Raw genomic sequence first — 26,637 nt, 5'->3', positions numbered from 1 at the left:
GAACTTGCAATAGTCATGTTATGTTCTGAATCTTTTAACAATAATTCGTCAGCCATTATCCTACTGCCTCTCCTTTCCTTCTTTCTTAATCTATTACATGACACTTGTTCTATGCTATGCAAAAACCCAAATTTCTAGAGGGAACAGCGTCTTTGTTGAGCACACGTTTGGGAGGAAGCCATAACTATTCGCCCTTTCAAAATCGCTATCAGAAAATTGTTCGGAACACACCCAGCACAAATATGCGTTCCACTTTCCACCATGCCTCAATCTTTGTATCCACTTTTTCCTTAGTTCCTCATTTCTTGGGGAACTGAAGTATTTGAATGACTCTTGGAGGGATCTTTCCTGGTTTTCGCCCAGCTGTTATTGCACACAGCAACCATACACCTCGTACAAGGCATGTTTATATGCAACCCGAGACAAATCAATTCAAGTCAAACACAAAATAACACTGGCATAAGAAGGCAGCTATTCACCACAAGGACGAGTCATAAAAAGCACAATGAAAATATAGAATCAAAACTGCACATATTAAGAAACTCACACTCTACTCACAAACAGTATTACTGCACAGACTTTTAGAGAGACTGGCGGACAAAGTTACTAACCTTGGCACTGAATAACTGGCCGACATCATAACCGAGCATAGCCGAAGCTCTCCGAATGCAGAAACCCCTGTTCTGGGCAACCTGTTTTATACTATCCTTGGATGTTGCCATTACAAATCAGTCTACCTAATGTTGGGAATCTAACCAGTCTTTAGGCTGAGGATCTAACAAACGCACATCCCTGCTTTTATACCTGTACAGACAATTTTGGATTTATATACACTGCCTTAACAAGTCCGAGTATAGATCGGGCATTCTAATTTCCATGTCTACCTCAAGCTTCCTGAAACCTTGTTTAAGATACTGACATTCTGCAGGCAGAACACCAACAGCAAGGTCGCAGGAAGCAAGCCCATGAGGACTCAAGGGAACATCATACATCTACCATATTTCACACAATAGACACAACTTGTTATTCTACAGTTCATATCTACACAAGCTATAGGAAACCAATCAACAAAATCTGAGATGTTCCCTCCTGGTCAAAACTACTCAAAAAGCAACAACAACTAGCAAGTAGGCCATTACACATCACTCCACATCTAGACATAAGATAGAATAATTGTGCTTCACATGTGTTTGACTGGTGCAAACAGTTTTAGTAACCTATTTTACTATGGCATTGATTTAGAACAACAGGAAGGTTAGATTGTGAATTTACTACATTATTTTAAGAGAAGAAGAGTGATATTTAAACAGCAGTGATTTGCTATTTTAGTTATTAGTAAAACAATGTATCAGCTGAAGATGATCTGTATATATCAAAACTAGTCCTGTGATGTATTTTTAGAACTTAAATATGTATATTTATCATTATGCACAGTATTGATTGGGAGGAAACATCCAACATTTATATTTGTGAATTGTGGAGTCATCAATAATACGGGAAAATGAAACTACTATCATAAGAGATTGAGAGTCTTGAGCAAGCGCAATGGCCATCACTACCTCCGGGTAAGAGGCAGGCATAACATCCTAGACCGCGGTGTCGGCAATATGTTCCTAACTTCCTCCGGTAATGTAGTGACATTGATAAATAAGTAATATCTATACCTGAGCAGCAGCTGGAAGTGGAGGAGGTGCGACAGGACGAGCGAGTCTCTGTATTCGTTCCTCCAACAAAACAGGACTCTCCTCCACAGTGGTGGTAGAGCTAGCTGGGGCGTGAGCATCCAAAGCAGAGAGTAAGCGCCACGCTGCTGTGGGAGAGAAGCGTGGGATCTCCAACTGTTTCTTCGGCAGAGTTGGACGCAGCTGCATGGCAATACCACCACGTGTCCCGCCGAACTCATCACCCTCCTCCTCGCTCGATAAACTGCTAGAAGTGGTCGTAGTAGCAGTTGTTGGAGTAGTTGGGTTGGCGGCGTTTGCAGGACGGTGAAGGGAGGCTGCGAATTTCTCCACTGCTTCTCGTTCTCCCTGTTCCATACCAAAGTAGAAGGTCTTTGCAGGCACATCACGGTCCCGCCTTTCTGAGTTTCGTGTTACAGGTGGGGGGATTCTGAAATACAGCAGACAAATTATACTTTATAAGTATCACCATTGCTAGTATCATCATAATATCTACATTTTTTATGTGGCTAACTGATTGTTGTTATTCATAACTGAAATTGTTAAAAATGAAAGGTAACATGCTGCCATTTCTGTATTACTAGTAACTCTTATGAACTTTAGAGAGAAACACTGTCGATTCAGGCCAGGTAGCCACGAGCTTGCACTCAAGAGATAGTAGATTTGTACCCCACTGTTGGCAGCCTTGAAGATGGTTTTCTGTGGGCAAATGCCGGGGCTCTACCTACAGTATATTATACTATGGTTACAGCAAATGGGACCCTCACCAGGATTAGTTGATTCAAGAACTAGAAACAATCCAAAGAAAGGCAGCACAATTTGAACCAGGTGATTTCTGACAAAAGGGTTGTGCTATGAAAATGTTGCGATTTAGGCTGGGAAGACTTGGGAGTAAGGAAATTAGCTGATCGACTAAGCAGTACGCTCCAAGCTGTCAGTGGAGAGGTGGCGTGGAATGACATTAGTAGATGAATAAGCTTAAATGAAGATTTTAAAAGTAGTTAAAATCATAACATAAAGAAAAAGTTGGAATTTGAGAGAACAAATTGGAGTAAATTGAGTTTTAAGAAGAGGAATTAAGGATTGGAATAATTTATCAAGTGAGATGTTCAATAAATTTCCATCTTCTTTGAAATCATTTAAGAAAAGACTAGGTAAACAACTGATAGGGAATCTGCCACCTGGGCGACAGCCCTAAATGCAAACTATTGATTGATTGATTGATTGATTGATTGATTGATTGATTGATTGATTGATTGATTGATTGATTGATTGATTGATTGATTGATTGATTGATTGATTGATTGATTGATTGATTGAAACCCAACATTGTCCTAATACAAGCTTTCAACTACACAATTCATACTGCATAGTTCAATTAGCCTTCTTTGCTTTTCTGTATGATAAACGGATTTACAATGTTTTGCCTACAGTAATATAAAATCATTAAAAAATATTTAACTAAATTTAATAAATAAATCTCTCCACACTCTGTTTAATAATAAACATAATACCGGTACCAATGATGAAACTACACTGCTGGCTAGTTTGGAGGAAGAGCTGGCAAATCTTCTACAGGTTCAGTTAAGAAGGTCTTAAATTGAACCAAACCAAGTGTTACTTATTGGTAGTGGACAGATAGGATGAATTACCTCATCTATTCCAAGTTATATGAAGAATAGATTGCAAGTAAATGTTCCTGTTTTCATTTCTACAGCTGATTGGCCAACTGGCAGTCTTTATCTCCATCATTTGTATTACAAACTGTGGTCATTGCTTGAGGAAATCTATTGATAATATAAGTTAGACAAAAGTATAGACTAGGTATTTTCATTTGTGTACTGGTATTTAAAAAAGCTCTGTTTTCTGATAGTCTCTCTATATAGAACATACATCTCCCAATGTTTCTCTGGAGACTTCTGCTGTGGTGGGGCAGGTTTTCTGCGTGGTGGAAGCTGTGGAGCAGGCTCTATGGGTGGAGTGGGGGCAGATGGTGGCGGGGGTTCCGGTGTTGACTCACGACCCGATCCATCTCCTCGAGGAGCAAGGGCAGCTTGACCAACAGGTGCCTCCCTCTCCCTGACCGACCGATAAGGAGATGAAGGTGGTGCCTCTACCACTGGTGGCCGTAGTCGTTGTGCTGCCTTCAAGAGTTCCTCCTGAAAGAGTAAAACATATAATTAAAGTAGGTCATTAATATATCCACAAGGTGAAAGCAAAAGGCGATATAGGAAATGGAAGTAAGAGGAATTGTTATTTTAGAGAAGGTAAGTTTATTGATATGAGCAATGTTATATATGCAGTGATGAGATACGCACAAAGAAACAGTAATGGGGATGAAGTACAGTTACCGCACTGAATGTCAGTCTTAAGAAAATCACTGTGTTTTTTGTTTTTTCATAGGGCTGGAATGATACTGAAATTTGCAAAGAAAAAAATATTACCTCATTTTTCAAAATACTAAGATGGCTATCATCACTACACAAGATTACATTTTATACACTGGAACTTTCCAGATGATTTTTTTTCCCATAAGAGAGATATAAGTCTAAAATGGGATTGAGGAGAAGAAAAGATGGAAAGAATATAAAGAGAAAAGTGTTTTTAAAAAAAAAATTTAAAAAAAAAAAAAAGAAAGGAAGGAAGGAACTAAGTAACAGCTGTACATAAAAATATAAGACAAATTCAGTTAACCATCTAGTGCTGAAGAGAGTACAAATTTGGAAAACTGAAGCAAAACAGATACTCTGAAGGATATGGAAGAGAACTACCTCTGCAAACTTTTTAAGAGCTAACAACCAGGTATTCCTTAACTGATAGTCAGTGTCCCTGTTAAAATTATTGAGATTTTTGCACTATATATACCAGTCTAAAATCAGATTATGCCTACTGGGATATGGAGAATGTTTCTGAAAATTTAATGAGATGCGCCAGGTAATTGAAAAATGCTACGAGAGGAATAGGCAGTTGTGTTTATGTTTCGTAGATCTAGAGAAAGCATATGACAGGGTACCGAGGGAAAAGATGTTCGCTATACTGGGGGACTATGGAATTAAAGGTAGATATTAAAATCAATCAAAGGCATTTATGTTGACAATTGGGCTTCAGTGAGAATTGATGGTAGAATGAGTTCTTGGTTCAGGGTACTTACAGGAGTTAGACAAGGCTGTAATCTTTCACCTTTGCTGTTTGTAGTTTACATGGATCATATGCTGAAAGGTATAAAATGGCAGGGAGGGATTCAGTTAGGTGGAAAAAAGCAGCCTGGCCTATGCTGATGACTTGGTCTTAATGGCAGACTGTGCCGAAAGCCTGCAGTCTAACATCTTGGAACTTGAAAATAGGTGCAATGAGTATGGTATGAAAATTAGCCTCTCGAAGACTAAATTGATGTCAGTAGGTAAGAAATCCAACAGAATTGAATGTCAGATTGGTGATACAAAGCTAGAACAGGTCGATAATTTCAAGTATTTAGGTTGTGTGTTTTCCCAGGATGGTAATATAGTAAGTGAGATTGAATCAAGGTGTAGTAAAGCTAATGCAGTGAGCTCGCAGTTGCGATCAGCAGTATTCTGTAAGAAGGAAGTCAGCTCCCAGACGAAACTATCTTTACATCAGTCTGTTTTCAGACCAACTTTGCTTTATGGGAGCGAAAGCTGGGTGGACTCAGGATATCTTATTCATAAGTTAGAAGTAACAGACATGAAAGTAGCAAGAATGATTGCTGGTACAAACAGGTGGGAACAATGGCAGGAGGGAACTCGGAATGAGGAGATAAAGGCTAATTTAGGAATGAACTCGATGGATGAAGCTGTACGCATAAACCGGCTTCGGTGGTAGGGTCATGTGAGGCGAATGGAGGAGGATAGGTTACCTAGGAGAATAATGGACTCTGTTATGGAGGGTAAGAGAAGTAGAGGGAGACCAAGACGACGATGGTTAGACTCTGTTTCTAACGATTTAAAGATAAGAGGTATAGAACTAAATGAGGCCACAACACTAGTTGCAAATCGAGGATTGTGGCGACGTTTAGTAAATTCTCAGAGGCTTGCAGACTGAACGCTGAAAGGCTTAACAGTCAATAATGTATGTATGTATGTATGTATGTATGTTAGAGAATGAATGGGATAAATCTAAAGATCTAATGATAACAGTAACAAAACTACAATACTTTACAGGTGACTTTAGGATAAAAATACAAAGAATAATGATCACCTTATAGAGACTCTTGTTTTCTCTGTCTTAAACAAACCATGAAGGTCACCAACATCAATTCTCAAACCTGGGATACACTTGCAAAGGATCATTCACTCTGGCACCAAACCATCTCTACTGCTGTTGAACTGTTTGAGCAAAAGCATTGCAGGCATGAAAAGGTTAAAAAACAACAGTTATGCATACTCCGTCAGATGCAGCCTCATCCTACCTCATCCATTGAGTCCAATCTGTGTGGATGCATGTTTCATGTACAACTAGCTTGTTTATTCATCAGAAATACAAGCACAAATAGCACTGAGTGTTAGTGGATTGTTAGGAGGAGAATTTGTATACTCAGAAACAAGTAGCAGCTGATGACGACCATGGGTAAGCCAGTGATACCTTTGAAATACAGTGCTGGCAGAGGGTTTTACATGTCTCGTGGATGGAAAAACGTACCAATATATCAATCTTAGAAGAACTAAAATCTTCAAACACTTATATACTAGGATTTATCAGAGAGTACTGCAGTTCTTGGGCCATGCCATGACATGAGATGGAGAGAACATTGAAATGATTACTGTGAAGGGCAAAGTCAATGGTTAAAGACTGCATAGAAGGATAGCCTTGACAGTAGATAGACCAAGCAAAGATGATCACTGAAGAATCCCTTTTGAATTCATTGATGAGGGTGAAAAACTGCAGTGGATGGTAAAGTTACATTAAGAACATGAAGATCATCATTCCTCATGGTTACCTTTGTTTCACTTCTATTTTCTGTCATTCTCTAGATTTCTTCTTATCCTACACTTGCGTCTTCAAGACTGAAGACCTGTTACGTTGGTCTCTCAATGAGCATTGAAGCTCACCTTCCTAATGAAGCTGGGAAGTAGAAACAAGCTCATTGGGGCTGAGAAGAGATAGGTGTAGAAGATCTGTGATTGATGAGGAGAAAGTCTATTTTTAGAAGATGTGGTGATTGTCCTTGTTCTTTTGTGTTTTCGTGGCTGTCTTTATTCTATTTATCCCTCTCCAATGCTAACCAGAAATAATCCAAAGAAAAGCAGCTTGATTTGTTCTGGGTGATTTCCGACAAAAGAGTAGCATTACAAAAGTGTTGCAAAGGTTGGGCTGGGAAGACTTGGGAGAAAGGAGACGAGCTGCTCGACTAAGTGGAATGTAATACCAATATAGTTGGTCTGTTATTGGTAGGTGTGTTATTTACCAACTGATGAGCTCAACTTAGCACACTGGGGCAAAACGCAGGCAACCAGGAATGAGTTAGCTGGAAAATTTGTAATGTCCAATAACCGACCAACTATATTGGTATTATAAATTTACTCATTCGGGACAAATATTTCAGGTTCCCTATGGGAATCAACATCTGCATCATAAGTTGTATGTTCTGAGCTGTCAGTGGAGAGATGGCATGGAATAACATCAGTAGACAAATAAGTTTGAGTGGTGTCTTCAAAGGTAGGAAAGATCATACACAATATGAAGATAAAGTTGGAATTCAAGAGGAAAAATTGGGGCAAATATTCATTTATAGGAAGAGGAGTTAGGGATTGGAATAACTTACCAAGGGAGATGTTCAATAAATTTCCAATTTCTTTGAAATAATTTAAGAAAAGGCTAGGAAAACAACAGATTGGGAATCTGTCACCTGGGCAACTGCCCTAAATGCAGATCAGTAGTGAATGACTGATTAGTCATCATCATCATCATTATCATAATCATCTTGTACTATCTCCCGTTGTCCGGGTATGGTAAATGAGCCCCCTCCATCCCATCCTGTCCTTGTACCATTGTTCTTCCACTAACTTGTCCCAATAATGATCTCTCTGCAGTATCTACTCCAATAAATACACACGTGATATTTAAAATCAGCCTTGTCAATACCAGTACTTAGTTAATTATTTGTTATCACCTAATACACCATACATGTTTCAAGGATCTTATTGACCTCTTACTCAGTGGTTTTTTCACACTGCCAAATATCTCTTAAACCTTTTTTCTTATTATTAAACACCAAACACCAAAGTTCTAAACATCTCTTAATTGAAATCTAATATGTGTGATAAATAAAATAAATCATAAATGTCATAAAAGTACACTAAACTACATAATTCTATTTACAATCTTCTTAAAATGTCATCCTTATCTATTACCTAAAAATTTAATAAGTTTATTAAAATTAGAATCTCTTAAAATTTTACTAAAATCTTCCAATTCAGAGATCATGTCAGTTAGAATTGCTGGTATTTCCATCTGTCCTTGAACACTCCCTGTTGTGCATACATAAACATAATTGGCCTTGACCTTAACATTGGGCAACATACCTGTCAGTAGAACATCAAAATGAGGATCAATATTTTTTCCTCTATTAGCAAATTGAGCAAAGATTATTTTTGATACCCAAATCTGAATCTGAAACTCTGTCATTTGTTCTATTTAAAGTTAACTCATTCACTTTGCCCTTGACCTCCATTCGTTTTCATTCGAATCACTGTCAGTAGTCAATACAGACCATTACAAAATAAAACCACAATGGTTAAGTTAATCATCTCTGCAGTATGTCATTCTTTGACTAATCTATCCACTTCTTTCATGGCCTTCCCACTTTTCTACTAAATTTCTTCTTTGCAGTTCTGTTTGCCGGCATTCTCTTCTTGTGACCAAACCACTTCAGTTGATACCTAGATCTTATTGAGGAGTGAATCATCTATTCCTACTTATTCTCTAATCTTCTCAATCATGATTTTGCCTTTCTTGGTTTTCTGAATCAAGTACGGAGGAACTTGATTTCAGCTGCGTGGAGTTTAGAATTATCTCTATTGGTCAGTGTTGTGGTTTTGAGACTGTATGTAAGAACTGGTGTATAAGAGGACTTGTACAATGTCTTTTGTCATGTTTGTTATATTTTATCATGAAAGTTTACATTTATTAATTAGTCTGTTGACAGTGCAAGTGAAATTTGCTCAGTGTAGCTGTATCTTGTGCTTCGTGACTAAATAAATAAATAAATATTTGTTTTCATGGGTAATTGTTGATCCCACAGCAGATGTCTTGCTTGGTGGTAAAATTGGATTGCCTTATTAATTTGGTTGTTTACCTCACGTTTTGCTAGGTTGTTGTTTGACAGAATACTGCCAAAATACTTGAAATCTGGAGCACTATCCAGCTTGGCTTCACTTAGCATAACTAACAGTTCTGCTCCTTCTTATGCTCTGCCATCGCCACCATCTTGGTCTTTGTGATGTTTAGACCATAGTTCTTAAACTCCTCATTCCTCTTTTCAATTTCTCTCACACTTTCTCTTCTGATTCTCTCCAGATCACAACATCATTTGCAAATGTGAAGGCTTTAATATCAGCGAATTCTTAACACATTTTGTAGATAGCCTACTTCTCATGCAGCAGTCCAATGGATGTTTAATAATGAAAACCTTCTTCGTATGGTTGCATTGTAGCTTTAATGCTGACCAGACAATGTATTATTTCCGTTTCCCTTTTCATGTGAGTTACACTACCGCTCATTAATTTCAATACACCCTGGTATTTGAGATTTAAAACACAAATCAAATGTTATTTCTCACAAAAGATAATTATATTAATTTACACATATATAATACAATCACAATCATTATATTTTACTTTCATCAAAGTCTCCTCCTTTGGATTTAATAACTGCCTCACAAACTCGAGGCAAGTGGTCAATCAGTTTCTGTAGGTATCGTGAATCTATATGATTCCACACATCCTTAACAATATTCCAGAGATATTCATTGCTGGATATATTAACTTCCCTGATACGTATGTCTACTTCATCCCAGACCATTTCAATGGGATTACAATCGGGCCTTTGGGACGGCCATACCATATCTTTCAGTACTTTCTGTTTTTCCTTTGATGCAATGTAGTTTGTACAGTATGCCGACCAATGTTTTGGGTCATTATCCTGTTGTAAGGTGAACCCTTTCCCTATTAAGCGCAATCCACTTGGTACTGCATGATACTGAAGTATGCAGTGGTACTGCTTCTGATCCATACATCCTTCTATTTTCATAATGTCGCCAACTCTATCTCTGGCAAAACATCCTCAAACCATAATAGAACCTCTGCCATGTTTAACTGTAGGTATAACACACTGCTGGGCTACCCTTTCCCCTACAAATCGGCGAGCAAATATTCTCCTTCTGGTTCCAAAAATCTCGAACTTCGATTCATCGGTGAATAACACCTTCGTCCACTTTTCCGATGTCCAATTATGATGTTTTCTAGCCCATTCAAGTCTCTTCTGTTTATTTATGGGCCTTAGAAGGGGTTTTCTTCCTATGACACATCCTTTCAAGCTGGCTTCAATCAGTCTCCTTTTTACTGTTGCAACATATATTTTTGTTGTATTCATTTTTACCAATTCTGAACAAATTTGGGGTGCTGTTTGGAATCTATTCCTCTTACTGGTAATTCTGATATATTTATCATCACTTTTAGTTGTTTTACGAGGTCGCCCTGGTCATGGTATGTCCTTATTGCAACCTGTTGTCTTCTGACGGTGAAGGGTGTATTGCACTCTCCTATAGACGCTCTACACTGTTTCGCAATTTGGCAAAGAGATAAACCTGCTTGGCTAAGTACTACAATTGCAGCACGTTTTTCTATGGATATCTTCACTCGTAGAGCCATACTAGCGATGTGCACACTTCAACTGTCACGAAGGAACTGACAGGCAGGAACCACATGTTATGTATCGTAGCAATGTTTGCCGTTCGCTGCAGATATCACATCACTACAGGGAACAACACAGATGCACCAAATGCGGCGTCCGACAGCAAATAGGTAAACAAACATATCCGATAGGTACACAACATTTATGTACACAACATTGGTTGTTGGGTACTATTGTATCTCGATAACCACAAACAAAAATTATGTCATGTGTACAACTGTTGTACTATTCCTTTGCTTCCTCAACCGGACCCATGGTATTAGACCTTATCTACAGAGAACGAGATGTCAATTATTGGGTGTATTGAAATTAATGAGCGGTAGTGTATATGAGCCAGGTTAATCAGAGAATGAACAGGCAACTGTATGATCAATTGTTTCCTGCAGTAATAAAAACTATTCTAACAGAAAATCTTTACATTTGTACAAACCTGAAACTCTGGTGATGACAGGCTTCTCTGAAGTGGTCTGGGGGATGAAGCAGGGAAATGAGTGAAGCGACTAGTCATTACCGGAGACTTGTGCTCCATCTGGTGCTTCTTAGTCTCAGCACGGGTCTTGAAGAGCCGCATACGCCGTGGTGGATCCATCTCCCAGTGGAAGGAGTCAGGTGAAGAGCTGTCAGGCCCATGGGACTCTCCACCAGGGGGAGGAGGGGGTGCCTTGTACTTTTTACGAGACCTGCAATATATATGAGACAATCAATGCTTACATGTAGAGGAAATATAACCCTCAGAATACAAAAACAGAATGGGATGACTTAAAAAAAAAAGGAGAAAATTCTGACTTTTTAACATTGGTTCAAAATACTGTCTACAAAATATATAACCAAACCAAACCCCAGCACTACAGCCCTTGAAGGGCCTTGGTCTACCAAGCGACCGCTGCTCAGCCCGAAGGCCTGCAGATTGTGAGGTGTCGTGTGGTCAGCACGACGAATCCTCTCGGCCGTTATTCTTAGCTTTCTTTACCGGGGCCGCTATCTCACCGTCAGATAGCTCCTCAATTCTAATCACGTAGGCTGAGTGGACCTCGAACCAGCCCTCAGGTCCAGGTAAAAATCCCTGACCTGGCCGGGAATCGAACTCGGGGCCTCTGGGTAAGAGGCAGGTACGCTACCCCTACACCACGGGGCCGGCTACAAAATATATGGAAGAACAAATTAAAGATATGAATCCTCTAGCATATTGCAGGCAAGCCATCTTTCCTTCACAAAATGCCTGAAATGATTGATAATTTGGTATGTGTAATTTTAATTTACAGAACTTAAAACTATTAAATTTCATATAATAATAATAATAATAATAATAATAATAATAATAATAATAATAATAATAATAATAATAATAATAATAATAATAATAATAATAATAATTTATATTTTATGTGGCTACTGCTAGGCTCTCCATTGAGGGTGAGCAGGATCTGCATACCAAAGGATAGTGTTGTGTGTGGTGTGCATGTTGTAGGAATATTGTTTGGAGTGTGAAGAGCTAGGATAAGAAAACAGAGATTTATCTTTTAGAAACAACCATTTTTGAAAGGTGGTTTTATTTCAACAGATGAAAATTATACAGCTTTTCTTTGCAATCCTGAATCATAATGCAATCGTACAGAGAATATTTTCATTATTAAAGACCCATTGGATTGCTATGAGAGAAGCAGGGTGTTTACAAAATGCATCAGGAATTAATTGATTGCCTCCTACAATGGCATCAGTTATTCTCAATTGAATGGCAGCATCAAATGTAGAATGAATTTCTTTAGAAAGTTTGAAGGAGTGAGAAATTTATTTATTTGAAAGGTAAACAATGTTCAAATGAAGAATGTGTACAGTTAGCCTATTGTTAGAATAAAGGATGTATTGAATACATCCTGGTGGTATCATTTTGGAATGTAATAACCTACCACTCTCACTGTATGTTTCTCCTTTTTTTTCCTCGTCTACAGGCTGATGAGAATTTCCAGTACTTTTTGCATTATGGTAAATCTCCTAATTTGTATTTGTTTATTCATAATGGCACCTAGTTCTCTTGCGGGTACGGTATGCAAGTTCAGTGTGTGGATACAAGAGCTCTCGTTTACACCATTCAGCATGTGGAAAGAATGCAGACGATTTGAGGATTCGCCTTGCACAGAATAAAAATTCTTTGAATTTTAAATTTTTATATAGGTGTACTAAGTGTATAATTTTGAACAAGTTTTAAGATTGGTTTGTTTAATGTACTGCTAATTCTTTTTCTTGCCCTTCTTCCTAATTTCTCGGGGTCGGGTGTGGATTTGGCCCTGTTTTACGCCCGGATGCTCTTCCTGACGCCAGCTCTATGTTAAGGGATGTATTCAATAGTGTGTGTGTTTATCAAATATGTCTTACTAGGGTTGCCACCTGTCCCATATTGTTTTTTTTTTTTTTTTTTTTTTTTTTTGCTAGGGGCTTTACGTCGCACCGACACAGATAGGTCTTATGGCGACGATGGGATGGGAAAGGCCTAGGAGTTGGAAGGAAGCGGCCGTGGCCTTAATTAAGGTACAGCCCCAGCATTTGCCTGGTGTGAAAATGGGAAACCACGGAAAACCATTTTCAGGGCTGCCGATAGTGGGATTCGAACCTACTATCTCCCGGATGCAAGCTCACAGCCGCGCGCCTCTACGCGCACGGCCAACTCGCCCGGTCTGTCCCATATTGTACGGGAGGACCAGGGTGTATTCTTTTCTCCCTGGGGAGGACGGCGGTGGTACGGGATATCCCGTATTTGAGGTGAAAATTTTGCGTCTCGTATTATAAACTGTTGTGGTATAAAAATAGGCATTTGTTTTTTCACTAAATATTTTAAAATCCGTATTTGAGTTGAGCGTCTTTGAAGTTCAAAGTAGCTCTATTATTTTTTTCTCTTTGGAGCCTCAGAAGAAGGAAATCTGGTGATGTCTCACCATTTCCTGGTAAAGCTAAGCATGCTGGGTTATTTACCTCGTCTTCTGCCACGTACTTCCGTACGACTTCCATTTCAATTTCTAACGTGACTGTTCATGCTGTTTGAGATAAATCTACGTAAATAGGGAACATGCATAATTTTCAAAAATATTTTTTTTGAAAAGTACACCAATGAAATAGTACGTAAACGTATTACAATGAGCTAAGTTGCCTTGTTTTCTACCATTAAAAAAATGTTCAAAACTGCTTTTCCGCAAGGCGAGTGAAACGGCCTCTGACGTAAACGGCGCGCTGTGACGTCACGATCCAGTACCGCATGCAGCTCTACCAGCCATTGTACATCAGCCGTTACTAAAAGCCGATTGTTTATTATTCGTGATCGCGAATAACTTCAAAATGACAGAAGAAAGGTTCAAAATAGCACAGTCAGACAATCTATCATGTGTAGATGTCATCATTCTTGAAAAATAGTGACTTTTGTGGCCGTAGAAATTCGCGGATAAAAAGCAAGTTTGTAAGTGGCATCTTTTATATACGTGCAATGTACTGTAACTCATAGTATTAGCATAACAACGAACCTGGATAGAAATCACATCACTTTCAACATTTCCTTCTAGACTGATTCCCATATTAAAGAATAACATTACATTTTCGGGCTTTCAGCATTAGTAAAGTAAGAAATCGGATTTCAGCACTAACATAAACATATAGGTAGCATTATAGTACTAGTCCGCCTCTGTGGTGTAGTGGTTAATGTGATTAGCTGCCAACCCCGGAGGCCGAGTTTCGATTCCCGGCTCTGCCATGTAAGTTGAAAACAAATAGTACGAGGGCTGGATCGGTGTCTACTCAGCCTCGGGAGGTCAATTGAGTATAGGGGTTTCGAATCCCACCTCAGCCATCCTCGAAGTGGTTTCTCGTATTTTCCCACTTCTCCTCCAGGCACCTAAGGCCACGGCCGTTTCCTTCCCTCTTCCTTGTCTATCCCCTCCGATCTTCCCACCCTTCAACAAGGCCCCTGTTGAGCATAGTAGGTGTGGCCGCCTGGGCGAGGTAATGACCAGTTGTATCATCATACCCAAAGTCTCATGCTCCAGGACACTGCCCTTGAAGCGGTAGAGGTGAAATCCCTCGCTGAGTGCGAGGGAAAAACCAAACCTGAAGGATAAACTGATTAAGAAAGAAAGAAAGAAAGAAAGAAAGAAAGAAAGAAAGGAAGAAAGAAAGGAAGAAAGAAAGATCATAGTACTATAGGTCTATAATCTATCATTCCCGAAAAAATATATATTTATGGTTGGGGCAACTGGCCTAACCACTTCCGGGGCCCATGAAAGAGAAACATTAAATATCTTGGTGGAGGGAAAAAGTTAAAACATGATAAAGATAAAGATAAATATGACTTCATCTATTTTTCACAAGTCGGGCTGAGTGGTTCAGATGGTTGAGGTGCTGGTCTTCTGACCCCAACTTGGCAGCTTCGATCCTGGTTCAGTCCGGTGGTAGTTGAAGGTGCTCAAATACGTCAGCCTCGTGTCGGTAGATTTACTGGTACTTAAAAAAACTCCTGCAGGACTAAATTCCTGCACATCGGCGTCTCCGAAAACCGTAGAAGTAGTTAGCGGACGTAATGCCAATAACATTAATTACATTTGGCTTTTAACAAGCTGAGCATATCACGCAAGAAAAGTGTCTTGGTGACATTTTAGTCGCTCAATACAGGAATGTCTTTGGTTACTGTGACTTACTTTTTTTTTTTCTATTTGCTTTGCATCGCACAGTCACAGATAGGTCTTATGGTAACGATGGGACAGGAAAGCCTAGGAATGGGAAGGAAGCGGCCGTGGCCTTAATTAAGGTACGACCCCAGCATGTGCCTGGTGTGAAAATGGGAAACCACGGAAAACCATCTCCAGGGCTGCCGACAGTGGGGTTCGAACCCACTATCTCCCGGATGCGAGCTCACAGCTGGTGCTCCTAACCGCACGGCCAACTCGCCCGGTATTTTTATCCTTCGGTTTATTGACTTGGCTTGTATACCCTAAAACTTAGGCTAAGTGGGATAATACACTGACTGACAGTGACAATGCAACACCAAGGAGGAGTGGTTCGAAAGGGATGAAAGTTGGGGAAAAAACAGAGACGGCACGGATGAATAATTGATGTTTATTTCAAACCGATATGCAGGTTACACAATGCGCACGGCATCGACTCAGTAGGATGTAGGACCACCGCGAGCGGCGATGCACGCAGAAACACGTCGAGGTACAGAGTCAGTAAGAGTGCGGATGGTGTCCTGAGGGATGGTTCTCCATTCTCTGTCAACCATTTGCCACAGTTGGTCGTCCGTACGAGGCTGGGGCAGAGTTTGCAAACGGCGTCCAATGAGATCCCACACGTGTTCGATTCGTGAGAGATCCGGAGAGTACGCTGGCCACGGAAGCATCTGTACACATCGTAGAGCCTGTTGGGAGATGCGAGCAGTGTGTGGGCGGGCATTATCCTGCTGAAACAAAGCATTGGGCAGCCCCTGAAGGTACGGGAGTGCCACCGGCCGCAGCACATGCTGCACGTAGCGGTGGGCATTTAACGTGCCTTGAATACGCACTAGAGGTGACGTGGAATCATACGCAATAGCGCCCCAAACCATGATGCCGCGTTGTCTAGCGGTAGGGCGCTCCACAGTTACTGCCGGATTTGACCTTTCTCCACGCCGACGCCACACTCGTCTGCGGTGACTATCACTGACAGAACAGAAGCGTGACTCATCGGAGAACACGACGTTCCGCCATTCCCTCATCCAAGTCGCTCTAGCCCGGCACCATGCCAGGCGTGCACGTCTATGCTGTGGAGTCAATGGTAGTCTTCTGAGCGGACGCCGGGAGTGCAGGCCTCCTTCAACCAATCGACGGGAAATTGTTCTGGTCGATATTGGAATAGCCAGGGTGTCTTGCACATGCTGAAGAATGGCGGTTGCCGAGGCGTGCGGGGCTGCCACCGCTTGGCGGCGGATGCGCCGATCCTCGCGTGCTGACGTCACTCGGGCTGCGCCTGGACCCCTCGCACGTGCCACATGTCCCTGCGCCAACCATCTTCGCCACAGGCGCTGCACCGTGGACACATCACTATGGGTATCGGCTGCGATTTGACGAAGCGACCAACCTGCCCTTCTCAGCCCGATCACCATACCCCTCGTAAAGTCGTCTGTCTGCTGGAAATGCCTCCGTTGACAGCGGCCTGGCATTCTTAGCTATACACGTGTCCTGTGGCACACGACAACACGTTCTACAATGACTGTCGGCTGAGAAATCACGGTACGAAGTGGGCCATTCGCCAACGCCGTGTCCCATTTATCGTTCGCTACGTGCGCAGCACAGCGGCGCATTTCACATCATGAGCATACCTCAGTGACGTCAGTCTACCCTGCAATTGGCATAAGGTTCTGACCACTCCTTCTTGGTGTTGCATTTGCTCTGTTAGTCAGTGTATTTTAAACACCAACATCACTATTTTCACCTGTGTGCAATTATGTTATTTATTTCACTAATATTATGGTAATTATTATAATTGAGCATTGTTAACTTATAAGACCCCAACAGACAAGCATTAGTTTTGTGTAGAGATATAACTTACATTTGTTAAATTCACGTTGTGTTCTTTCATGATGTACACGCCTATTTTTTGTTATATTATAGAGTATTTAGCTATAGCCTAAATTTCTTTACAAATGCGAGCTCTTCAATAAAGACATAAATAACTGTCGCACGCTAAGATAAATTGGTATAATTAGAGCTGTCAATATGGTTCATAACCCCTTTGGTTTATTACCAAGACATGAATCACCCAAAACATAGGTTAGGTTTGGAGAATACTTTAATAATCAGCATTAATTAATGTACTTTCATATTCCAAGATGTAAATGAAGCATTTAACTAAAGCATCATACATTAAAATTCAAAGTGTTACCACTAGAACAGCTGACATGGAAAAGTGATTGAAAATTCAAACAAATTCAACTTACTTTAAAGTGATCTTTAAAAAAATAAACTGTATACTTTTCCGATATATCACCAGCATTTCTCCGGCTCGCCAAAATCCATTTCTCCCTAGTTTTAGCGTCTTTGGAACATTTATAAACAATTTGTTTGGGATGGTATGCGATGTGCTATTGCTCATCGGAACTATACACCATTTATAAGTTTTCTGCCTCACTGTCTGCGCAGGATTCATTTTAAGTCTAAAATATACCACTCAGATTATTATCCAATGTATAGACCTCGAATTTAACCATACTAGACACTAACGTAAAGTAGAGATACGCTAAGTGTATCCTGCTTCTCACAGTACACTATGTGTTATTTCGTGTACTAATTCAGTCAACCTGTACGATGACGTCAGACCAATGCGATCGCGTACTTGCGTGACGTGACATTTTCGTACTTTAATTTAGATTTTTATCATATTTGGAGTTATTATTTGCACATTCTGATCACATTTTTGAATTCTGCGTGAAATTTTGAATCAGATTAGCATATTTTTAATGCATGTTCCCTATTGTGAAGTTATCAAAGCTCATCGACGACATCAGTGTTAAGATGTCAGATGCATTGATTTTCTAGTTCTTATGAACTGTTCCTTATTTTTGTGAAAAATTTTTTAGATAAATGTTCCGTATTTCTTATATCAAAAAAGTGGCAACCTTAGTCTTATGGCTAGTGGTCATCTGAAAATTTGCGTCACGAAATTAGCAATACAAAATATGTGATGCGATGTTACCTAGCAACCGTCGCAGGCTGTCATGCGAAGTACTGATGCATGGCCATGGCCGAGAGAAAAAAAAAAAAGCTCTGTAACTTTGTCAAATATTGCAAATAAATTAATCGTTATCGTTTCATTTACTGAAAAACATATTTATGATTTTCCCAAAGGGAAATTGGACGCCATTTTTATTTGGTAGTAATAGTGTATTGTGTGTAGATGAAGAGATGTGGATGAAGACGAACACAAATACTCAGTTCCCGAGCCATAGGAACAAACCATACGTAGTTAAAATGCCCGTCCCGGTTGGGGAATTGAACCTAGGGGCCTATGAACCGATGCCCCTGTGGGTGGGAGTGGTAGAATAACACTCACGGTATCTCCCGCCTGTCGTAAAAGGGGCCCTACGGGCTTTAAACTTGAGATCATGGGTTGGCAACCACGGGGCTCTTAGCTGAGTCCTAGCATTGCTTCCACTTACTTGTTACAGGCTCCTCACTTTATCTATCTCACCTCCCTTGGTCAACTCTTGTTCTTTTCCGACCCCGACGCTATTAGGTTCCGAGGGCTAGGTTTTCTTTCATTTTCACGCCCTTCGTGGCCCTTGTCCTTATTTGGACAATATATTTATTTTTCGGTGTGTCAGACACCTTCCATTTTTTTCCTCTGATTATTGTTAATAGCGGATGGTTGGCCGGTTGTACTTACTCTTAAAAAAGTAATCACCACCACCACCGAAGGTTACTACGCTAACCATTTTCAGCATTTCTAGAAGTTCGTCCACCCGACTGAATGAATCATTCATCTAACTAGGTAAGTCCAGATTCGTCCTCGTTACCTTTTCTACTCATCATGGTACGATAAATAAGATACGATATTAGCATATCTCAGTTTCTTTCCTTTTCCCAATAGGGGTACAAAAGAACCCGCACGCTATCATACGGAACTTCCCTGGAATTAACGAATATTAGATAGCCTACCATAGATCGTTGGCCTATGCATGTTTTGCGGTAGGCACCACTACAGCGAAAGATCAACTGTTCTACTTTTGATTCTGAAATCTCTCTCATGCCTCCTCTTTTTTGTGAGTTAACAATAATGGCACGTCCTTCATATCCTCCAAATCTCTCGCGGATTTCATCTTGGCTAACCGCAAATCACCCAACCACTTTTCATGATTTCTTATGTTCTACTCCATTCCAGTCACGATTGAAACCTGATGTATGTATCCTAGCATTATAATCAACTTATTACTCTTGGACAATTTGCCAAGGTTAGCGGCTTGAAAATTGAAGAAGAAAACAATAATTCTGAGGTACCTACCGGTAAGCTACAGTACATGTAGACCTACAGTACGAGGGAAACAAATTTCAACACATTCACTTTTCAGTGAAATGTAAAAACTCAGGTTCATATATATAATTTCGTGAAACAATGGTGAGATGCCTTCTCCATGGTAAAATTTCAATGCAGAAGTAAAGACAAGTGGAGATTATAACCGAAGAGCAGTGAGATATACACCGTAGAGATATAGGAACAGGAAGCAGCACTGTTTGAGATTCGAGGTTCATATTTCTGTACTCGTAACGTTCTACAAGTTACGTAGTCTGAGTAGCTATTTTCTGTTGTGAAATATTCCCAACCTCAGAAAAAATTATTGCGAAGTTCGGTGAAATTGAGCGTAGCTATCAACAGGCCCAGTTTTCTCAAAATGCGTAAGCCTAAAGCACCATTTCCGCTGTGGAAGCAAAAAAAGAAAACCAGGTTTCCCTTCGCGAAAATCAAATGATCATAAATACGTCTACCGGCCATGGCCATCCATTAACGGCTGCTAATTTCAGATGGTAACCAGTCATAAGTCATAGCTTGTACGATTGCTAGGTAACAATGTCTGATCATCCATTCATACCTTACATCACTGCCTGCACGGTTGGATGCAAGAACCAGGCAGCTCCATTTTTCTAACTTTTCAGGAGCAAAAAAAAAAAAAAAAACTGTATAAAATAATTATGAATTATGAATGATCATGATGTCAGTATGTTAATTATGACCTCCTTGATACATTTAGTCTGTACTGTAGCAGAATTTTCAATTTTCTTGTCTTTTATAACAATAAATTAATTTTGGAGCCACCTGGTTCTTGCATAGAAAATATTTAATTCAATGATTTGTGTGGTTTTACTTACCAAAAACTGTATTTTTGCTAAATAAATGACCGCATTTCAATATGCAAACACTTCATAATAAGTCACAGAAATTTTAAGAACCTTGAATATTAAGTGTATCCACTATTACAGTATGACAGTTGATGTTATTCACTTCCAGATGAGGTGTTCACATTATTTTCTCTTGAATGGCTGGTTATGTTATTGTAATACCACTTGTCAGTGGGAGGTACATAGCGTTCGGCCAGTGCCATTACATCCCGAAATTTTGCTTCCTTGATGTGCAGGGCTTCTGGATACAGTTTCTGACTCACGTGAGGAAACTTTGGAGTACTGTTCTTTTTCAAGAGAGAAAACTCTTGTAGAGAAAAACCTGATGCATTCATTGAACATTTAACAGTTCCACAAAATTCTTCACTATGAATAAACAACCGATATTTTGAAATGGAGAACTTCTCTTTACCTACACCACTAACATTCTTCTTGAAGGATTCTTCAAAAGTACCTTTATAGTCTAGAAAGCTCTCTCAATTTGTTTGACAACAAATTTTGAGCTTGACCCTCTTATGAGGTTTACATAGTCATTAGGAACATACAGTCTTTCTCTCTTCCGTTTTTTCCTACTATTCCAAAGCTTCGCCACCAGTGACGATGCACTGAACTAAAATCGATAGAAGAACCAGGTGGCTCTTGGAGCTGCCTTATTCTTGCATTAAAATCATGATGAATGCTATCTCCATGTGGCTCCTTTCCTTTCCTATCGCCAATGGAAGTCATTGTAGTTGCATGGTTCTTGCATAGAAATGTGCGCCTATTTGTTTACATTCGATATATATGAAAATGTCCATTTTGACGAAAAGTGGAACTGCCTGGTTCTTACATCCAACCCTTCAATTTTCGGATGAACCTCAGCCATAAGACGTATTTATGTTAAAACTGGTTTGATTTTTATATATCAAAGATCAGACGCCTAATCAGTGAGTAAGCAACTGATATAAGAATTTGATATTGGTTTTATATCCCAGTACGGAAATACGTAAGATAAGTGAATAACAATTAATGATCTGCAGATTAATTGTGGTACCAAAAGTTCAGTGTCGATACACGTATTTCTCCTCTTTGAAATCTGGTAACCCTATGCAGAAGTCTTAAAAAAAAACTATGAGCCCAACATTGCTCATCCTTACCACAAAAAACCTGTGACTTGCCTCTGGACGATGCGCTGCTTGGAGGGGCTGTCATGGCCGTGTTCTCGCGGGAACCGTAGGTCGGGCTCGCTCCCGAAACGCTTGGCCTGCATCGCCAATCCATCCCTGCTAGGGAACTGCTGAGGCTGATGGTGGTGCGGATGATGGGTGGACGTGCTGCGAGAGCGCAGCACCCGAACACCCGTCTGAAACAAAATGATGAGTACATGAAAGCTATTGTAATGTTGCAGGGCAATGGTTGAACGTGTTATATGAGACCGCAGCACCCAAGCACCCGTTCGAAACAAAATGTTATTGTTATTGTAAGGTTGCAGGACGGTGGCTGAACGTGTTGCACGAGAGCGGCAACAGCACACCCGTCTGAAACAAAATGATGAGTACATGAAGGTTGTTGTAATGTTACTGGGCGATGGCTGAACGTGTTGAAAGAACACGGCATCCGAACAGACGTCTGAAACAAAACAATGAGTACATACAAGTTGTTACTGGGCGAAGGCTGAACGTGTTGCAAGAACACGGCACCCGAACAGACGTCTGAAACAAAATAATGAGTACATACAAGTTGTTACTGGGCGATGGCTGAACGTGTTGCAAGAACACGGCACCCGAGCAGACGTCTGAAACAAAATAATGAGTACATACAAGTTGTTACTGGGCGATGGCTGAACGTGTTGCAAGAACACGGCACCCGAACAGACGTCTGAAACAAAATAATGAGTACATACAAGTTGTTGTAATGTTACTGGGCGATGGATGAACGTGTTGCAAGAACACGGCATGCAAACACACGACTGAAACGAAGATTTCTTATAAGTGAATACCCGATAGCTGCTGAAGTTGATTATGTTGTGTGATGATTGTTGAATATGTTACTAAATATCAGCTCGTGAAGATCAGTCTAAACCAAAATATAATACTTGATAGCTCCCGAATATCACAACACCGACGGGTTTTGATCGAACGCACACTGCTACAGCGCAACACAACTACAGTATACTGTATCTGTTTCAAACTATACGCTACGTAGGCCTAATTGAATACTCGATAACTGCAACAATAGCTCAATTCTTTCGTTTATGAACATAGCTGTTCTTTAAATGAATTGCTTAATCTCTTCATTTTAATGTATTACGAAATAATAATTGTGTTATCATTCAAAGGACTTTCTGGGTAGCTGTTCAAACAACAAAAGCTGAAAGCAATCTTACCTAAAATCCGATTTTAAAAGTTTCATGTGATGCATTTAACTATAATCATGAAAAGAAGGGACAAAACGAGTAAAAAAGTACATAACTGCGACTACTTGCTCAAAAAGCAGTGTGTTCTCGATTTGATAGGCTCGATATTAATCTTTCTGTCGTACTTTGGGCATCTTAATTATATATTTCTAGGCCGAGTTTGTTCATTCATAATAAAATATTGTCGGGCTGAGTGGCTCAAACGGTTGAGACACTGGCCTTCTGACCCCAACTTGGCAGGTTCCATCCTGGCTCAGTCCGGTGGTATTTGAAGGTGCTCAAATACGTAAGCCTCGTGTCGGTAGATTTACTGGCACGAAAAAGAACTCCTGCGGGATTAAATGCCGGTACCTCGGCATCTCCGAAAACCGTAAAAGTAGTTAGTAAGATGCAATGCCAATAACATTATTATTATTAAAAATAACAAAATATTTGCCACTTAATCGCCGTTATGCGGAATATCTTGGCAATCCTTTTCCATGCGAGCAACTTGCCTCTTTCTGAATCAGATACCATCCAGGCGGCATGTATAGGCCTACCACTGGAGAGAAGAGAGGGAATGCACGAGTGATCGATGATTAGGTTTGCAGATGGATTTTTCAAGGTCGTTCAACTCGAATAAGTAAAGCTGATGTTTTTACATGATAATGCCACACACGTTTCTATTGCACTCAGCTGAAAAATCACTCAATACACTTCTGAGTATGTTTATCATGAGACGTGTTTCCAAATCGTGAACACAAATTTTTAGCATGAAGCAAAATTTGTAAGAATATTCTTCTTAAATTTTAAAAACGTTACATAGAAGATCTCCGATTCAAACTACACCTGCCATCTACCCTGCAAATGGAGAAGGTACTTGAGCAGAGGCATCTGAAGCAACAGGACATACCACTGGATTTTTACGCAACGGAAGCAATGACCGATAGACGATGGACACAGGAAAATCAGGAACTAAGAAACTTAGTCACAAGACTCGCCGTACACGGCTTCCATCACAACATTTGCAAAAACATAAAATATCATAAACCGAACAAAGAATGCATATGTTCTCTGTGTGAGAAGCCATGCGACAAATACCACATAACACTGTGTAGTAACAGGGAAAAGAGCATAGTTGACTCTAGCAAAGACTAAACCGCCTCGAGCATCTGTAAATCGCAGTATGTTGTGCGACAATATTTCAAACTTACTTTGTAACCTTGAAACCTATTGTTGAATCCCATTATATGGCCATCTGGCTGCAATAAATGCTTATTATTACAAACGTTTATGTTGGATGAATTTACAGAAATAATTTTCTAGGATGTTGAGTTTCATCGGCGCTGAAGTGAGCAAACGCAGAAAACTTCTGGAGATATTAAATATTTGATAGATACTGTCTATGCTTTGCAGTACGTAACGGTTTTGGTAATATCTTGCATTTGTAAGTTATTTAATCTTAATCACTACTGTGTGAATCAAGGGCGCCCATACACGGGGGCAAGGTGGGGCCGCGGCCCCCCTCTAGCTGTCAGGGAAAGGCAAAAATCTAAAGTAGTCAGGTGTTTTCCTTTCAAGAAAATGATTTAAAAGTCATTATTACGTAGAAGTGGTATTACCGTCTCCCACCAATAGGCAGGGTATACCGTGGATTATTCTACCGCTGAATACAAGTCGCCATTTATCTTCCAAAATATTAAAAATACTACGAACCCCCAGGTCTAGCCCCCCCCCTTACAAACTGTCATATGGGCGCACATGGCGTGAATATCCAAATTAATGCTTGAATTCTTTTACTTTACGATAATACTCCTTTCATATCAACCCTATCGGGATAGAAAACATTTTAAAATATTTTTACTTAAAGGGATTTTGTAGGTAGCCTATCGGAAATATTTGAAGTGTGATATTATTCATATTTTCAGTGTATAAGATATTCAAACGGGAGTAGTGCGTCAGCAACAATAATCAGCTATACAGAGAAGCTCTCTTAACTGCCAGCTAGCATCTTCCAGAATCTGATATGTTTTCTTAAAGAGTAGTCTAATATTTAACTATTCTTATATATTAAATCCGCTTTCTTTAAAATACTTTTGTATAGGGGCCTATCTAACTTAAATTCATAAACAGAACCTAAAACATACTGTACATCTTACTTTAAACACTTCGGAAGACTAATCTCAATCGGAATTGTGTTGTTGGATTTAAAAATATATAATGTGTAAGATAACACACAAACCTGCTCATTATTATACACGTTGCCTGACAAAATATCACAATAGATCATAGGAAGACTATTAAGACTGACAACACTTGGCTAAAAATGGACAATACCTGGTCGTCATCCGAGTAGTGAAGGTTAGCAGGCAGTGTCTGCCGACGGCCACTGATAGTGCCTCCATTTTGTAAGATGGCGCCGTTATCGGTGACGCGAAGCCTCTGACCTGGGATCCTCTCAGGTAGGACCTTGAGTCGACTGGGCTCCCGCGGGTATGAGTTGGTCCACTGGCGCTCCTGGTGGGATGGGGTCTGCGCCGACTGGGAGTTGTTATTACCCATGGCGAGTCATCTGCAAAGACCAAACATTACGTCATTCATGGCGCTATACGTAAGATGTTTGGGAAGGATGGATAGGTTTGCCGTTTTCTTTATGGGACACATATGAGGTTATCCACGGAGCTATGAGGAAAAAATGTATTGAGGAATTATAACTGTCCCTACAACATAAACAATCAGAACTATAACAACCATGATAAAATCGTATTTTACAGTACCATGACAAAATCGATTTAATTTAAATACTCCGTTCGATATGGTTCTGTCCTTTGCTGCCACCAGTCATCCAAGGGAAGCAGCCTTCTCATGGGGAAGTTGTATTAATCAATCAGCATAAACTCTCATAACTTTTATTTATGTATCTGCACTTTAAAAAATGTTCCTAAAAGTATCCAACAAAGTTAGTTGCTTCGAGGCCGATAATCTCTTGCGTGCTGCGAAGTTTCGCTGGAGCTTGACGACAAGAAGCTGTGCAGGATCGCATTGCACTGTCATGAAAATCGATCCGGATATCTGACGTTTGGATTATTGGAGTTATATTGCCGTTCAAATTGTTTCCCCTAGATTAAGTATAAACCAGATTATTACTGTATATTTGTTTCGAATTCATTCGGTTGGATTCCAGATCACCCTCAACTTTTTAACATATAAGGCACTGGTTACATGTGTTGAAGAGTTCGCACCCGAGACCCTACCAGGCCGTGGTAAAAGCGGCAGAAGGTGTCTTAGTGCCTGATACGACTGTTACTGTTATGGAAGTTAGATTTACTTTGGTGTACCTATATTTTGAAATGAAATGCTTCATGATGATGATGATAATAATAATAATCATAATAATCTTCTACCAATTTTCCCACAGCTGTAGAGTTGCGGATGCGAACTGTGTCGCACATGTGTACTAGGCCCTGTTTTATGGCCGGATGCCCTTCCTGACGTCAACCCTATCTGGCTTACTTGACTTAATTCCTCTCGTTCCCACTAGAACATAGCGCATCCGTGAATCGTCTCCATTGTGGTCGTCGACTTGTCAATGCTGTAACTTCCTTCCAAGACTTCCCTGCTTCCAGAGCCTCCTCTATAGTCCTCCTCCACGTCTTCCTAGGACGACCTCTCCTCCGTGCCCCTTGCGGATTCCATTTCAATGCTGTGCGTTCTATAGATCCCGCTGGCTTTCTCGAAGTATGACCCATCC

At 40.1% G+C, this 26,637-nt stretch overlaps 1 protein-coding gene across 1 annotated transcript in view; it reads right to left on the bottom strand.

Annotated features, from left to right (window-relative positions):
* Positions 1-26,637, bottom strand: part of LOC136872059 (uncharacterized) — a 492,909-nt gene that overhangs the window by 67,790 nt on the left and 398,482 nt on the right. Inside the window, exons 3-7 of the mRNA XM_067145916.2 lie at positions 25,224-25,458; positions 21,649-21,854; positions 11,041-11,290; positions 3,576-3,841; positions 1,665-2,112 (exon numbers count right to left, since the gene is read on the bottom strand). Of these exons, the coding sequence (XP_067002017.2) occupies positions 1,665-2,112; positions 3,576-3,841; positions 11,041-11,290; positions 21,649-21,854; positions 25,224-25,448 (1,395 nt within the window). The 5' untranslated portion in view covers positions 25,449-25,458. The remainder of the gene's footprint in view (positions 1-1,664; positions 2,113-3,575; positions 3,842-11,040; positions 11,291-21,648; positions 21,855-25,223; positions 25,459-26,637) is intronic.

The sequence above is a fragment of the Anabrus simplex genome, chromosome 4 (genome assembly GCF_040414725.1).
Source record: "Anabrus simplex isolate iqAnaSimp1 chromosome 4, ASM4041472v1, whole genome shotgun sequence".
Taxonomy (NCBI): domain Eukaryota; kingdom Metazoa; phylum Arthropoda; class Insecta; order Orthoptera; family Tettigoniidae; genus Anabrus; species Anabrus simplex.
Note: the sequence above shows the minus strand (reverse complement) of the source record. Positions and strands in the feature narration are given on the sequence as shown.